Source organism: Melopsittacus undulatus, chromosome 2 (assembly GCF_012275295.1).
Source record: "Melopsittacus undulatus isolate bMelUnd1 chromosome 2, bMelUnd1.mat.Z, whole genome shotgun sequence".
Lineage (NCBI taxonomy): Eukaryota > Metazoa > Chordata > Aves > Psittaciformes > Psittaculidae > Melopsittacus > Melopsittacus undulatus.
The window spans coordinates 58,530,964-58,548,792 of NC_047528.1; the positions used below are offsets into that span (position 1 = coordinate 58,530,964).

Below are 17,829 nucleotides of genomic sequence, written 5' to 3' on the forward strand. Positions count from 1 at the left end.
GCATTTTTCCTCTGAAGGAAGAGAATGGTTTAAAAAAATTATACTTTCAGGAAATTCTATTATAGAAGCATTCTATGATCCTAAATAATTTTTGAGGTTTTTCTCAATGTTAGTATATCTTTCACAAAGAACATGTGGTGCTTCTTGCTCAGCTGCTAGTGCTACAAGTTTGCATATCATTTTATTTATAATTATGCTGTACAGACCTCCCCCAGTATTACAAACACAATTAATACCAAGATCTTACTAAATAAACTATACTGTAAATGATGGATGTGTGGAATGAATTCTTTCTCTCTAGTCTTACCTCAGCCTGAAAACAGAGAGGCTGAGTGTTTCCATGTGGCCACTGGACAGTTCTTTTCCTAAGAATAGTTAAATATATTCCAGATCATCATTGGTCTTGGCATTAGCCTGAGCCTGATGTATTCATATAGGGATCCACACTGGTATCATTCTCTAATTCTGAATGTGAGGTTTGTAAGAAAGGCTATTTCTGTATGAAGAGATAGAAACGTGCTGCCATGAACAGCAAAGAGGAATCTCTGTGGCAGCCTCAGGCAGAAGGCTGTTGGACTCCTTCCGAAGGTGCAAGTACAGGCATGGCCAGTCCCAGATGCCAGGGCAAGGGACAGAAATCCAGGCAGGTACCAAGACACCTATGATTTCAAATTGCCAGTGGCCTTTCTTTGTGACAGTTGTAAGAAGATAGAATTAGATTAGATATTAGGAATAAATTCTTCCCTGTGAAGGTGGTGAGACACTGGAGCAGGTTGTCCAGAGAAACTGTGGCAGCCCCATCCCTGGAAAGTGTTCAAGGCCAGGTTGAATGAGGCAACCTGGTCTACTGGAAGGTCTCCCTGTCAGTGGTAGTTGGAGCTAGATTGTCTTTAAGTCCCTTCCAACCCAAATCATTCAATGGTTTTATGATTCTATGATTTTCTATTTACTGGGTTTAAGTGGGCTTTCTGGGACCCAAGTACCTGCCCCTGTTTTACATCTTGATGTTCTGCCTTGTGTAGTTATTGCAGATTACCCAGGATTTGTAACACATGAAAAGTAGGAAAGGAATTCTGAGGAAGTCATGCAGCTTTATGATTTCAGGCATATAAAGGTATGGCTTTAATACAATCACTTTTCTGAGAGCCTACTTGCGGGATATTGTTCTCAGAAGTACCATTTTGCAGAAAGAAGTGTTTCATCAAGGAATCTGCCACTATAGAAAGGATAAAAAATGTAATTATAAACTGAATATACATCTATCAGAAAAGACACACACAGGCTAAGAGATCATTTGTGTCAAAATATATATTGGATTATTCCATTATATTCTATTTTTATTTTGTTTATGCATAGGGTTTTTTTGTTTGGTTTTGTTTGGTTTTGGTTTTTTTCTTTTCTTTTTGAGCTGAAGACTGCTCCATTCTTCTTTCAGAAGGCACATGAAGAACTCTCAGGCTGCTTGACATTTTAGTGGATTAGAAACAAGGCATTTGTTAGTGTAGTTGTTAGTACCAGTCTTACCATAAAGAGAGCAAGGGCACCACCTCCTGGTTTAGAAATGTATTTATTTGGGTCATGAAAGTTATTCTTCAAGTACTGCATTCAAAAACAGACATGCCTACCAAACAAGCTGTACTTCTTTAGGAAAGCTTTCTCCTGAAATCTGATCTTATGCAAGGCAATTTTAACAAATGATGTGTTTGCAGTTGCCTGTTCACACAATGAACGGTACATAGCCACAATGCTGGCCATAAATGATGGAATATGGGGTAGTTACAGATTTGTGAAAGCAAGAAAGTGTTTCACACTTCTTTTCCACATTAGTACATGGGATCTTCCTCACCCAGGGCACCAGACTCCAGCGTTCACAATATTTTTAAGAGATCTGATTGGTATTTGATAACCACCGAAACATTTACTCACTGACTTAAGTACAAAGAGCATCTTTAGCATGACAATGGTTTAGGTCTTTTTATGAGCTGGAGGTCATAGAATAAATAATTATTACTATAAAAGTAAGAAATCAAACTATAGTTCAAACAGGTTTTGAACATTTTCAAATTACCTGGTTTCCAAAAGGCTTCTAGTTGAGAAAACACTGGTTAGTACATGACCAGCTGCAGGGAGCAGTCCCTTCACTAGCAAAAGGAATTGTATTCTTATGCACAGGTTTCATTTAGACATACATGAAGGACTTTATAAATTCAACTGTATGGCAGTTCTGAAACAATTCAAATCAAGAAAATTAAATCCCTAGCTGACCAGGAGACAAGCTGTTGAGTGCAATTAAAAAGCCTGAGCAGCAGCCTGGATCCTCTGAGTTAGAGCAGGCTGAATCCTTAATTCTTCTTGGAGGCCACAATGAATTGCCCTTAGCATAGTGTTCTCCTTCTGAATAACAAATGGCACTTTGGAAAACCCTGCTACAGGTTGTGTAGACATAACCAGACTCTGGTACTTTGTACTATGATAAGGGACTTCTGTGAGGACTGGTCATTTATAAACAAATTGATCACCTGTCAAAACTTCCATGAGAGTTAAGAATCAGCGCCAAAGGAAGCGGACAATTTCTATACAGAGGCCTTCCTCAGCCATTTGGCCAGACAATCCTCAATGATTTTAAGTACAAGTGAGTTCAGAACAGCAGCAGCAGCCTCTTCACAATTTTTGGAAAACAACATGACACATTAACAATTTCTGTGCCTTTGCCAAGGAAAAACATATCACAGACCACTTCCTCTCCAACCAACAAGAGCCAAGATTCACCTTGTCCATTTAACAAGCAGAACTATATGAGATACTTCATTTTTTTTTCCTGTATAATTCAATTCTGCTTTGTACATGAAAGTTCCAGGAAAGAGTGAAAAATACATGTAACTTGATTGCTTCCCATGAGCTAAAATGAGGTTAGCAGATTTTTGTAACATGTTCACATCAAGCACATTTCAGTAACAGACACATAACCCCTGTTTTGTCTATTAGTACCAGTTCTCAGAAGACAGCAACAGAGGTGTTGATACAGTATCCTGTTTTCCCCTTTGGAAGATGCTTTGTACATCTGAGAGATGTGCAAAACAAAAATAATCTAGGATTACATCAAGCTTGTGCATTTATTGGTGGCTTATTAAAAATTCATTCATTGCTGTAAATGAATGCTAATAACAAATTAGTAAAAACTTTTTCTTTTCTTCTGCTTTTTTTTTTACAGAAATAGTTTTATTACAAACTTGAATTCTTAAGAAATACACATATAAGAATTTACACAAAGGCCTTGGCATTTGTAAAGAATCCTTTGGTATTTGCATGGTAATAGGCTATAAAACACTTTTGGACACAGATGTGCTCAAACAATGATATAACTGCATAGAAATTCTTTAGAAATATTTCTGAGGCCACTTTGAAGATATTTTTTTGGCACAATATTAACAAAATTAAGGCCTTACGCTTTTCAAAATCAAGTCATTCAGTGTGTGAGTAGTGTTTAAAACCCTGAAAAATATTAAATACAAAATAAAGACTATAAGCTTAAAGCAGGATTTACTATAATAAACACAAATAGCTGTTAAGTTGGGTTCAGTCTCTGCAACTTCAGCATTGAAATGGCCTATTGTAAAACAAACTTTTCACATAATATTTTGGCATTAAACACCTAATTTATGACACTGAAAAGAAGAAATCTTTGGCAAGCTTCTTTTTGAAATTATAAACCCAGAGCTTGATTTGCCCAATGGTCGATACCTATATAAATTACTAAAATATTTATATATTTTTTTTTGACCATTACTGGATCATTCTTTATTCCACAGGAAAGTTTGTTCTACTGCATAAAGAAGCTGCATAGTACCAACACAGCAGAAACACTTACTCGCCTATTTGGGAAACCAATTGGCAATCTCTTCCAGCTGTAGTCCTGTTAAAACCAACAGCACTAAAGACTACAAACAGAAGCAGAGGTTTGCAGGATGGCACTCTATGTTGTGAAAAGATGGTTACATGTTGCTTAACCACAGTCTGTAATTCCAAAACTCTTTTTTACATTAGTATTGCTTTGTACAGGAACAATAAGTACATATCCAAGAGTCTGGGATTTTGAGTCACCTAGGTAATGGTAACAACAAACTTACCTGGGGAAGAAAAATGAATCTAAATATATAATACAAAAATGAGAAAGGGGGGTCAAACAGTATAAGGCAGAACTGCATACCTCCTAGCACCTTTGCATTTTTTCTGGATAAATGCTGACTTTATTCTATCAGTGCATTGCATTTATATAAAAAATACATATATTTTGATCAAAAGTGCCATTTGGCATGTCAACGTTTGAAGCTTATCTTTGTTGTCTCTTTTCTTCTTCAGCAAGGACAGGGCCAGTAAAGCAGTGTGTGTTAGTTATGCAAGTTCCTAAAAGGCACTTTACTGTTTTCATATTGGACAACAATGAGGTACATATGATATATGTCTAGGCTTCATTGCTGTTAAACGAATAGCACCATATTGTGTGAAATTAGTTGAAATTCAAAAGTCATTATGTTTTTCTCATACAGACTTGACAACGGCTAACATTTGAGCGAAGATCCCCTGCTTTCAAAGTTGAGGGAGTTGGTTTCCTATTAAAAACAAAGAAATGAAAAGACCCATTAGTAATTGTTGATATCAACAGTCAGTTTTCAAGTTTAGAACTGACAACATAGATTTTGCATGGAGACAAGTGCCTCTTTAAGGTGTGCTGAATCAAGAAGATGTGCCCAAGTTCTCCATTGTATATTCACTTTTGGTCATAAACTCACAAGATTAGTTTTAAACATCATCCACTTTCAGTTTAGAATTCAGTTCTGTAACAAGGCTGAACATTTACCTAACCAAAAGACACTACCTGTTTAATCAGCAATTTAAGAACATGCTGGAATTTAGGTAGAAGAAAAAAAATAGGCAAAGAAACTGAAGACATTTAACTCTTCATGAGTTTCTGCAAACTCTTGTGACTACATAAAAGTGAAAAGCCAGAAGACAAATTATGTGATATACTATAGAAAAGACAAACCAAAATATTTTGCTTTCTAACCTATCATAAGGAGTTACTCCTAGCAACTGGAAATTAACCATTTTCAGGCACAAGTGTGCTTACATTTAACACTTTTCTTCAAAAAAGATTATAAGTTTATAGGAAAATGATGAGTATTTGTGAATCATGATGGTAGGACAGGTCCCTGATCTGGAATTATTTTATTAATTTGAAATACAGTTTGTCTCCAGAAAACAGTACGAAATTGACAGATCTCTGGGTAAGACTCAATGAATACAAACAACAGTAGTTCTGACTCCTCTGAATTTTCCTCTGACCAGCTTTCTTCTTTTCTAGGGAGCCAGTGCTTAAACCAGCGTAAGCAAATGGGAAAATGGGCTTTTTCAGTAGCTTTTCTGGTTGATGACATTCTCACAGTCCCAATGATAATCACTCCCGGTGCTCAATTTTTCTACTTAACTTAGTTGACAGCTACCTCACAGACACATAGTCAAAACTGGCTAAGCAACCTGATTCATTTTGAATGAGACAGGCTGAGAGGCATTCATAGATCTAGATGTGAAGAGATGAAGGATACCAGATGAAGGGTACCAAGAGCAACAGCCTGGACTGCTGCAGAGAAGGTGCTTGTCAGCAGTCCAGAGGAATGTCTGCCTATCAGGTATGGTTAAGCTGTGCAGACCTGGGAACTGGTCTATATGCTAATATAATAACAAAACTCATATGGTACAAAATAGACTGTGTTGAAAAATACTTATGTGTGGGAGACCAGAACAAAGCCTACTACCACTTAATTCCTGAAATCAGAACCTCAGCAGGACTGAAGAAATACCTAAGGCCTCTGCCTTCAGCTGCATTTTACTCAGACATACTTCCTCCAGTATTAGGGAAAAGTAAATAATTGTGCAGCTCACTTAGTTCAACACTTGTGCAAATTTCAAGTGGTTTTATTACATGTTAACATTCACCAGGCGGAATGCTGTATTCTAACTTAATTTAGACCAGCATGTCAGCCTATCCCAGTTACAACTCCATGAATACAATCCAACATAATAGAAATGCAAACACTGTTAGATTATTCTGTAAAGCAAAATGCCAGGTACAAATGACACTAAAGGAAGATACACTCATTAATTTCCTCAAAAGCTATTACAATTTCTTTTTGTTACAAAAATCATTAACTGCATATACTAATGAGGTTGGGGCGCAACCCATACTTGAACCATGTATTACATTCAAACAATACTTCTCTTATTCAGGGACATGGTTTGACTGAATCTCAAATACTGATAAATAAATCATGAACTTACTTGAACATCTCATTCCTTTCTATAGTGGCAAGCCAGAAGCTGTAAGCATTTGCATAATAATTGCAGGTGCCCCGGCCATGGCATTCAATGAACGGAGCACTGCGAAACTCCTCTAGGCAGGAACCAGGAGACGCTAGGGCCTGGCCAGAACCCTCCGCACCAGCACTGGTGTGCTAGAAAAATGCAAAAGTATCAGTCAGAGAACTACTAGCTTAAGGAGAAGCAAGAAGGTGGAGCTGAAGGAACCAGAGGTGGCACTAGGTTCTTTCACTTAATGGCAGTACAACACACCAGCAACATCAATTTCAGGGCGTCTGTAGTCACAGAAATCCTACAAGACTGTCAGTAGGAACCAAGCTACCTCCGCTAGCAACAGGCCAAGGACAGCCTTCTGTCCAGAAAGGCATACAGACTGGTATTGTTTATATCTGAATAGCTTAACCCAGTTCCCATCCCACATCACAGTGGCCTCTCTCCTACTGCCAACTTCTAAGAGCTCTGAATCCATGCTGCTTCTCAGACCATGCCCAGACTTTGGGACAGTGCCTGTTGATACAGGCTGTGAGCATGACATTCTTGTCATGCATGTTAACGAACCACTACGGAGGACTACAGAGCAGCTCTTCCAGGCCATTCTTTAGCGCTATTTATTTTACTAGTACAGGTACAGGTAAATAAACTGGATAAAAGGTCAAATATGCCATTTGAAAACTGACGGCTTATTCACCAAAAAAATGGGAAGAGCGCAAGCAGTGATATGCTACCACTCTAGGAAGCTAGCGTAACATAGATGTAAAAAGACAATGGAAAAATTGTGCTTGTTCATTTATTCAGCACTTTGATTCTGTCCTGGATCTGCAAATGAGACAGCAAGCTGTGTGCATCTCCCCAGAAGTGAACAACTAATGCCACTGTATCAGTCTCATTTAGTAATTAGCCAGAATCTTTTTAATGACACCAAAAAGGATAGAGGTCTAATGCCTTCCTAAAGTACAGTCAGATGTTAACTTTCTCAGAGCAGGAGTGTAGACAAAATGCTGAAACAAATGCTTTTCTCAGCCCAGAGTATGCCCCAGTGCACTCACCATGACAAAGGAGTAACCAATCCAAAGTGAACTCCAGCCTTCAGGACACGGTGGTATTTGAATTGTTTGACTGTGAACAGCTATTACCATAGCAGGAGCTTCACACACAGAACATCTAGAAAGACCAAGACATGAATGAGCTACATGCACTTGTAAATTTAAAATATTAAAAAAAAAAATATTACTTATTTTTTTAGAATTTACTTTCTTTAAGAAATCTTGAATTAGAAAATGTTGTCACTTTCAGGAAAAAGAAAAAAGAAAACTAAAATGTTTCATTTAGAAAAACAATTGTTTTTTTCTATTTTGGGACAGCTTAAGTCTTACTCCTATTAGCCTTCCTATGAGCAAAGAACAAGAGACCTCTTATCTGAGTATTTAAATATATTTGTCTTTTTCTAGTCCCATTTGTACTGTAGTTTCTAAAAGTGCTCAATGTCATGAATGTGAGAGGCAAACATTATAACTCAGCAAGTATCAATTAAAAGCGGTCTACTGTGATCAGAGTGAAGTCATAGGAATTCACCATCCTAAAACATAGCCCTGAGTGACTTCCAGAGAGAAAGTGATCTCCCTGGAAAATGTCTTACAAGGCAAATCTAACCTAATGCAGACTCTTCCCAATGCATTTTCCTTGAAAGTGGCTTTTATTTACAGTTGTGGTATTTATCTCCAGTAAGAGATTTTTAGCAAAGTAACTTGAACAATGAACTGGAAAGCAACTCTCCAGAAAGCTGTGCAGCACCAGTTCTTTTACTTCAGACAAATTCATTGTGTCTTAGAACTGCTATGTTACTGAATAATCCAATGACCAATTATGCCTTCACAAGAGAAGCATAACAAAAGTGAGCTGAGCTGGAACTTTAATACGGGAGCTGGTAATAAAGAATTTGGTAGATATAATCCATTTTCTTTTTTACAATGCCTAAACTGGCTACTGCAGTTAGTAATGATGAAAATGATTCACAACAGAACTAAACAGTCTGATTCCAGTTATCAGAGAAGTGGAAAGAATCAAGTGCAAAATGGAGCAAGTTGGATACTGGAAAATGCACAGAAGCAAAGGAATTCAGAATTAAAGCCTTCTATTTCTGATTTGTGAAGACTGCTTTCATACCTACTGCCTTCATCTTCAGTGCAGAAGTGAGAGAGTTATTTCAAGAAACACACTGATGAAAGAGTAAGTTGAAAGAAGAATGTAAAGATGCTCCTGTTCCTGGGGCTCTGCTTTGCTTCAAGAGATTTCTGGTATTTCAGTGGAAGGTCTTACATGAAAAGAAGTCCCATGACCCAAGGCTGCAAGTGACACTTCTACACCTTTTCAACTTTTGGACTGGGAAAGCTGCTGGTTTAAAAGCCTCAACTAATAAAATAAATGGAAAGAATAGCTTTCTCAGATTCTTTGCTGGTTTAAAAAATGTGTATTACAATTATCTTACTCTCTGTTATGGCTAAAAGATGAAAAACCCATATATATGCACATGCACACATATATGCACATGCACACATACACATGCGTGTGTATATATATACACACACACATATACTTTTTTACAGTGCAAAAGCTTCACTATCTGCATAAGATAGGGCAAAATGTTGGTGGGTACCTCCTTGAGAAAGAGTTTCATAAGTGATTGTTAAAGGCTACTTTGGGTGCTTGAACAGGGAATGCATAAAAGCAACATGCATTTCAGAGGTTGTTCACTGAATTTTGCTGCGAGTCAAGACTCTTCCTTTCACATCCAATGAACAACCGAAAAAATAAGACCAACAAAAACTATAGCCTGTCTTGAGAATCTTGCCCTCAATCTGCTCACTCATTTTCAAGGCACAACAATTTCTACGGCACTAAGCCAAAAATAGAGTACAGAGTACAAGACACAAGATGGATTCTATTATGCAAAATAAATATCAAACATTTTGCAGTAGAGACAAATAGTTTTTTGAACATACAAAGATGTCAATACTACAGTCCACTGATGATCTGAATTGCCCTTTCTCTTGGGTGGTTTATACAGACCCGAGAAAACAGTAACAGCAATCTCCACTCCCATTCACTTTACATGGCAGAGAGAGGGATCAGCAAGAGCTGATACAGATTAGAAGCAATGATAGGAATCAAAGTAATGCCTATATCTAACAATTATCAATTGAGCTATAGATTGGATTTTCCTTGTCAGATTCTTATCTAATGACAGTGGTACAGTTCACCACACTCTTCTCACACCTCTGCCTTCAGCACTGGGCATATTATGCCAGGATAGTTTTTGCTAGAGATCTTGAAATTTAAAATGGACCAAAAGTTTGACATGCTGGATTGATGTAGAACAGTTACGTGCCACACTTTATGCTAGCTAAGAATCTGGAATAAAAAAAAATAGATGATTGATTTTGCAACTGCTTCCTTTAATTCACACAACAATAGTTGTATTCAAGCAGTGTTGCCAAAACAACAGAAGAAGTCTGGCAGCCTAATCAATGATAAAAATGCTACCATTTTCAAACAAAAGAAAACTGAGCCCTGAAAAGCTTCAGTCTATGGCTAATCAAAAAAAAAAAAAAAAAAAGAAGAAGTGTTTTGGACAAGAATTGTGAATAAATTGAAAACTTTTTCTCATTCAAAGTATGTCATAACTTTTACAAACAACATTTCAAAGCAAATCTTTTCATTTGTGTTAGACTCAAAGTATTTGTTTGGGTTTCCCTCCAAATGGATTTATTTTTGATCAAAGTCTAAGCTGAAAACATGCACACTTTGAAACACTTTATCAAAGGAACTCTAGTCGGGAAATAAAAATGTACAGATTAAAAGCCTTTCCCCAAAAAATAATGCATCATACGCACTTTTCACAGGCTTCTTCATCTTACAAAAGCAGCAGAACTGAAATCGTACCTGCTGATGAATGGTCTGATACTATCACCAGTGATAGGAGCCATACTCATTGGCATGGGTTCAGGAGTGGACAGCCAGTAGGAATAGTCATTCCTTGATGCAAAGTTACATACGTTGTTGATATTGCAGAATAAGAAAGGCATGGTACTAAATTTACGAAGACAGCTTCCCGCCGTGCCTGAAATGTTAAGTGAAAGGTTCCTTGTTAACCTATTTTTGTTGAACCATTGCCAACTGCCAAGCAAAGATTTCCAGGAGCAGCTAAAAAGCAGATTTCACTTGTTCTGGAGGGCCTCGTTCTCTCAGAGGAAGTGACTTCTCTTACTCCCTAAGGAAGGAACAGGGCAAGGCAAGGAGTAGCCCAGTCTTAATTGTAGAATTATGGAATAACTTAGGTTGGAACAGACCTCTAGAAGTCACCTATCCCAAGCGCCTGACAGTCAGAACAGGTGCTTGGGTCCATAGCCAGTTTTGAGTTCTCCAACTCTCCAAATACAGAGGTTCAGAAACTTCTCTGGGATTCCGTTCCAATGTTTGAGCATCAGCAAGGTAAAAAAAGCTTTTCTTGATATTTCACAGGAATATACCTCATACTTGTGACCCTTGCTTCTGTTACTGAGAAGTAACTCTGAGAAGAGTTGATTCCATTTCTCTACCCTCCCTGTAGACAGCTCTAGACAGCAATAAGAGTCTCTCCCTACATTTCTGTAGGCCAAGCAAACCCTTACAGTCCCATCACACTGTCCAGACCCCACTAGCCATCTTAGTAGCTAGCTTTTGCATTTACTGTGGCGTGACAATGGCATATTTGTTCTGGGAGGCCCAAGTCTGGGCACAAATATATACCAGATGCGGTCTTACAACTGCCAGAGGGGAAGAATCACTTCCTTCTATCTGCTGGTTGCACTCTTGTCAACAGAGGCCAGTAAGTTGGGCAAGGGGGAATAGGTAGTTGTTGTTGTTGCAAGGGCACACGACTAAGTCATGTCCAGTGTTGCTCACCAGGACTCCCAAGTCCTTTTCTGCAAAGCAGGTTTCTAGCAGCAGTCTGTACTGCTGCCACTGGAAGCACAGTCAGTCCCCAGTCTATTCTGCTGCACAAGGTTATTTTGTTCTAGGTGTACTGTCTACTCTTTCATATGGGTCTGAATCATGGGTTATCTACCATCATCACCTGCGACTCCTTGACCACTTTCACCAGTGCTGTCTCTGTACAATTCCAAACATCCATTGGACTGACAATGTGTCAAACGTTACTGTCCTTGAACAGGCAGGGGTCACCAGTATGGAGGCCACATTGCTGAAATTGCAGCTGCGCCGGGCAGGGCACATCTCTAGGATGAAGGACCATTGCCTCCCTAAGATTATGCTTTACAGTGAACTTGCCACCAGTTGCCACAAAAGAAGTGCCCCAAAGAAGAGATATAAGGACTCCCTGAAACAATACCTTAGCCTTGGCCATATTGACTACCATCAGTGGTGCACCTTGGCCTCCAATCAGGAGACTTGGAGACACACTATACATAATGCCATTGTCTCCTTTGGGAACACATGCAAATTTAGTCTCGAGGAGAAAAGGCAATGTAGAAAGAATCGCGCCTCACCTATACCACCCAAGGAGACCTTTCGTTGTGCTTTTTGCAACCGGATTTGCCTATCCCACATTGGCCTTTTTAGTCATCAGCACACTTGTAGTAAGCGTGGGTGAAACCCTTCCCAAATCTTCATTCATGAAGTCAAGCCATGATGATGATGACCCCTTTGCATCTGCCTTTACTGAACTCTGTGAGGTTCTCAGCCTTTTTCTCCAGCTTGGCCAGATCCTTCTGAATGGCAGCTGTGTCCACTAGTTCCTCCCAGTCTGGCATTACACACTACAGACTTGCTGAGAGTGCACTCACCCATGTCATTAATAAAATCATTGAGCTGTATTTGCTCAGTACTAATTCCTGAGAGATATCACTAATCAACAACCACCGCTCAGGCTTTGTACATCTGATCACATCCCTCTGAACCTGATGGACCCATCAGTTTTCCATTGACCTTATCATCTACTTAGCCAGCTCATATCTCTCTAATTTGATGAGAAAGATACTATGGACAACCACATCAAAGGCTTTGAGAAAGACCTTCTTAGGTAAACTGGCACTGTTTCCACTATATACCAAACCATTATTTGTACCAACCTAGAAGGCATAATAAATACCAGCTAGCCCAGAGTAATTTTACAGGTTTGTTCAATACAGTCCTACAAATGAAAGAAACATTTGGTTTGTAATTAATTCTAATTAAATTCTAATCTGTTCTCTACTTACCCAGATCTTGGCCATGTGCTCTTTCATTGCCTTGTACATAAAGCAAGGAGTAGCCATGGTAAATCAGCCTTGTTCCAAATGGACACGCTGGTTCTTCAGTGGTTTGACTGTGTCTGGTAACAAGGAAGCCATGAGCAACAGATGGTGCACCTGGTGGGCCCATAGCCCCAGGCAAACCTTCAGGGCCAGGTGGACCAGGGAATCCTCTAGGCCCTACAATACAGAGAGTCTCCTTTTACCTCTTAGACAGCAGTACTCTGCCTATATAACTAATTAAGTTAAATTAGACACATTCACCCCTAGTCTCCTATGTTATTTTTATATGAAGGAATCAAGTCTTTGAAGAACTCATGGACTTACCTGGGGGACCATAAGGACCAGCTTCTCCTTTTTGCCCAGGTTTACCATCAAACCCTGGACTACCGGGTGGTCCAGGTACACCTGAAGGTCCTGTCACCCCTGTTGAAAAATGAGGAATAGTTATTATTAGATATTACTTCCTGTTAGTTCTGACATTTTGCCTTTTTATTCAGTGCAGCACAGGCACACCTCAGCATAAACTAAACTCATGCAGATTCAGTGCATATATTTCAATATCTAGAGCACATATGTGGGTTACTGCAGGCAAAGTGATTACAATAGAGAAGAACAGAGAAGTAAGAAGAGTGTGTGCTTCTAAAATAATTAGTATTCTCCTGGAATATGAAAAAAAGGGCAGCAGTCTCTTCCCTCTCTTCATATGACTCAAACTAAAACAAACCATAAAGAAGTTGGGTCAGGAACAGTGGGAAAAGCAGTATTTTCTTAGCTTCTTCCCAAACAGGTTTTCAGACATACATTATGTCCAACCTTTATCAATTTCTAGGGATGCTTTGAGTTCTACATAAACTCAGTAACTCTGACTGGGAAAAAGAAGTTAACACCATCAGCACCATAGCAACATTTCTGTGGCACATGAGACGCTTCAGCTAGGCACAGCTGTCATTTTCTTCATTATTCAAAAAAAGCAATATTGTGTTCACATATGGAAGTGACTACAGAGAACAGTGACACATCCCTTACAAGCGAACCCATGCTGTGTTCAATCACTGAGATTATTTCATAGCTATTTCTTAATGGACAGCAGTTACAAAGTTGTAACCACACCTTCAAAATCTATTCTAAATCTTCATTATCTATTAAATAGAAACAAGATATTCATTATATTCCACTGTAATTCCCTATTATTTTCTCATAAAACAATCAAGAACAAAGATTTCCATTATAATACTACTAGCTTAAGAACACCTCTGAGCACCCATTCACCATGTCCTTTCATTCTGAAGGACATGCAGCCTTGCGCCAGCATTTCATTTGTCTTACCCTTTTCTCCATTCTCTTATTTATTCTCTTAAACTCATTCTCTAATGCGTTTAATTTTTGCAGTTTACATTTTCTTTACAAAATTGCAATCTAGGACTATGAAACAAGCTTCCTCAGGAAGAAAGCACTTTTCACTCCAAGATCAAAGTGTTTTTCCTCATGCTTGTCTTCTCCCAGAGATAGACAGTAATTAAGTTTGGATTCAACACTAAAGACAGAAGATACCCTAACAAATACATTCTGGGGAAAGGATGAGCAGTGTGTCACCAGTCATTCTGCTTACTGCTGATCTCAGATACTGATGTGCTGACTGCAGAGTGAGAGCTTATACAAAAATCACCTGGAAGGCATCTGTTCCTGGGACTCTTCCGGATGAGCTCCAAAATGAGGAACCCTCCTGCTCATTGCTGACACTATTTTATGTGGCTTATAAAAAGCTATGCAATATTATATAAAAAATCTTCTAGTGTCTAGCCTACCACTGGTCTATTTTTACATTACTTAAAATGTGTTTCTGCTTCAAGTCTGAGACTCACCTTGCTGTCCTTTGGGACCTGGAAGTCCTGGGAATCCTTTGAGACCAACTGGTCCTACAGGGCCAGGTAAGCCAGGATCGCCTTTAACAAGCTGAAACGCACCTGGTGGGCCTGGTGGGCCTTGTAAACCTGCCAAAGTTAACAGAGGAAATCAGCACATATTTAGTATTGTACAATAAAAAGGTGAGAAAACAATGTTACCTTGTAGCACCATTTAGAGTCAGAAAACAGACAAAGCCTATACGTACAAGATATTAGTGTGTCCAAGACTTTATATGTGCATTGAGTAGGGTCATACCTGTTAAGAAGCTAAACCCAAAACCAACTGAGGGTAGAAGACAACAGGGTTCAAGGCGCAATGGGGGAAACAGCATAGGCTGGGCCTATGCCATTGACAAGCCTCCAGTAACACCTAAGTAGTTGCACATGCTGCGGCTGAAAACCATATTGCTACCTCCTACATTCCCGTGTCCAGCCAGGAAGGACAGAGCAGGCCCACAGATGTAGCTCTGACAAGAAGCTCTGTGACCAGGGTGTTCAAACAGGGAGGGGTATCTGATGGGGGTGACATTGGCAGGTTGTGCAACAATTTGCTCAGAAGAGCTGCACACTTTGCCAGTTCCTGGGCTGTTGCCTGCTTTGCTCCCCAGTAGCCCTGATAGTGATTACAAATGATGGCTGTGCAAGCCTACCCAGAAGCTTGAGGTCTCCAGGGAATTACAATTAGAAGGACGACATCTTTCAAAAGAATTACCATTTTTAAAGTGGACTGTTTTTCTAAGAATTGCAAGAAGACTGTGACCTGTGGAATGAAAAAGGCATCTACAACTGCAAGGCTGTAGCTGAAACCCAAACAGAAGCACTACAGTCTATCTGTTGACATCTCCATCCAAACAGATCTCCCAAGGACTGAAATAGATGCCCAGACCTTAGGCTGTTTGCAGTTCCCTCAGCATGTTTGCAGATGACATCAACCTGAGTGGTGCAGTCAATTAGCTAGAAGGAAGGGATGCCATGAAGGAGAACATTGACATACTTAAGAAGTAGGCCTGTGTGAACCCCAAGAAGTTCATCAATGCCAAGTGCAAGGTCCTGCACCTGAGTAGGGGCAATCCCCAATATCAATACAGACTGCAGATGAATGAACTGAGAGCAGCCCTGCAGAGAAGGACTTGCGGATAGATGAAAAACTGGCTATGAGCCAGCAATATGTGCTCACAGCACAGAAATCCGATCATATTCTGAACTACATGAAAAGAAGCATGGCCAGCAGGTGGAGGAAGGTGATTCTTCCTCTCTGTTCTGTTCTCATGAGATCCCACTTGGAATACTGCATCCAGCTCTGGGGTCCCCAGTACAAGAAGGACATGGACCTGTTGGAGCAGGTCCAGAGGACAGCCATGACAATGATTAGAGAGGGCTGGAGCACCTCCCCTTTGAAGAAAGGTTGAGAGATCCAGGGTTATTCAGCCTGGAGAAGAGAAGGCTCCAGGGAGACTATCGTAACACTTCGATATATAAAGGGGGCTTAAAGAAAGATGGAGATTTTCTACCAGGGTCTATAGTCACAGGTCAAAGGGCAATGATTTTAAACAGAAAGAGGGTAGAATTAGGTTGGACTTAAGAATTTTTTTCACAAAGAGTGTGATGAGGCACTGGAACAGGTTGCCCAAAGAAGTTTTGGGCCTTGAAGTGTTCAAGGCCAGGTTGGACAGGGTTCTCAGCAACCTGATCTAGTGGAAGGTGTCTCTGCTGATGTCAGGGGGGTTGGATTAGATGACCTTTAAGGTCCCTTCCTACCTAAGCTATTTTATGATTCTGTGATTCAGATGCTGATACCATGATACATAGTTTAATATTCTAACTGGTGACACTGAATATAAGGGGGAAGGAGATACCATTATTAGTTACATTTTAACAACATCTGGGATAAATAAAGGCAAATCTTCGTATTATACCTTTAGATCCAGGGAGACCTTGGTCACCTCGTTCACCCTTAAGGCCTGGGAAGCCAGGAGATCCTTTTGGACCTGAAGTCAAAGGAAATATTTACATGAAAATTCAGTATATTCTTGATTTGGAAGGATATCTGCAGAATAATCATGTACCACCCCATGACCATGTAAAGGTCACCACCCATGTAAAGGCCATGACTTTATTTACACAAGTATTTTTTAACTGTTTGCAAGATTATGATACAAACAACAGCACTAAGTAACCAAATAAATGATGACTGGAACCAAATTTACCTTACTTCAGTTAATAATGTCTTTAAATACACTTAAAATTAACAAAGAAAGACAACAAACAAAAGGCAAAAAACCTTGAGAAAAATCTCCATGTTCTTGTATGTTTTCTCATGCAGTTTTCAATGTCCTGTTTCAGTAATTCATAACAGTCAACATACTTTGAGCATCTTTTTTTGTGAGAGGAAGGATATGAAAGTGACATCTTGACATACTTTTTAGGAACATGGTTAATGTTCTCACCTGGAACACCTGGAACTCCCGGAGGTCCCAGATCACCCTTTTGACCAATATCACCTGGTAAACCAGGACTACCCTGTATAAAAGAAAAAGTTAAATATAGTTATCCTACACTATTAAGATATGACTCTCAAATAGTCCAGATATTTTCAGAAACCTATAAAAAGCACATTTAATATGAGAGAAAAACCATTAACTTTAAGGAATGATTATTCTCTATCATGACTGGATAAGAAGCTTCTCTTCTAGGAACAAGCATGGCACCTTGTTCTTTTAAACTACTTTTTGCCTTACAAAGATATTAGCTCAGAATAAGGTCTCACTAATAGTATAGCTAATAAAAACGTTCTCAACCATAGACTGTATATATTGTCATGAAAAACATCAGCAAGCACAAAGCTCAGCAAACTCTAATTTGAGTGCAGTCCCACAAGCCAGTGGCTAGTCATATAATTGAATGGGGTCACTCTAGACCATATCAAACTCGAAACCTTCTACTTTCACATGCTGAATGAAATTGAATGTGCTCAACAGTTCATAATCCTCTGAAGATTTTTACTTCTCAACAGGGTTAAAATATACAAGGATTCACACACTTCAAATACAATGTGAACTCTTCCTTCTGCCTTCACTATTATAAAACTGTTCTCCTGAAATTAATGGTAACAAGTTCACTATATACCTTCAGTTCAAGGAAAACCAAGCCTGTATTTCAAAAGACACTGTAAATAGTAACTTATATGACTGTCAATTTCCTTTTCTTCTTTTGTCTGTTGCAGAGCATCTGCAAAAAGCTTGTAAGTATAGTTTAGAGTT

General features: G+C 39.1%; 1 protein-coding gene across 2 annotated transcripts in view; it reads right to left on the reverse strand.

Annotated features, from left to right (window-relative positions):
* Positions 1-1,550: 1,550 nt before the first annotated feature.
* Positions 1,551-17,829, reverse strand: part of COL4A1 (collagen type IV alpha 1 chain) — a 123,278-nt gene continuing 106,999 nt past the window's right edge. For both annotated transcript variants that reach the window (XM_031045573.2, XM_034060207.1), the window contains 9 exons: positions 17,017-17,089; positions 16,486-16,557; positions 14,528-14,656; positions 12,990-13,088; positions 12,630-12,842; positions 10,315-10,492; positions 7,422-7,536; positions 6,337-6,509; positions 1,551-4,610 (listed from right to left, as the gene is read on the reverse strand). In XM_031045573.2, the coding sequence (XP_030901433.1) occupies positions 4,529-4,610; positions 6,337-6,509; positions 7,422-7,536; positions 10,315-10,492; positions 12,630-12,842; positions 12,990-13,088; positions 14,528-14,656; positions 16,486-16,557; positions 17,017-17,089 (1,134 nt within the window). In that variant the 3' untranslated portion in view covers positions 1,551-4,528. The remainder of the gene's footprint in view (positions 4,611-6,336; positions 6,510-7,421; positions 7,537-10,314; positions 10,493-12,629; positions 12,843-12,989; positions 13,089-14,527; positions 14,657-16,485; positions 16,558-17,016; positions 17,090-17,829) is intronic.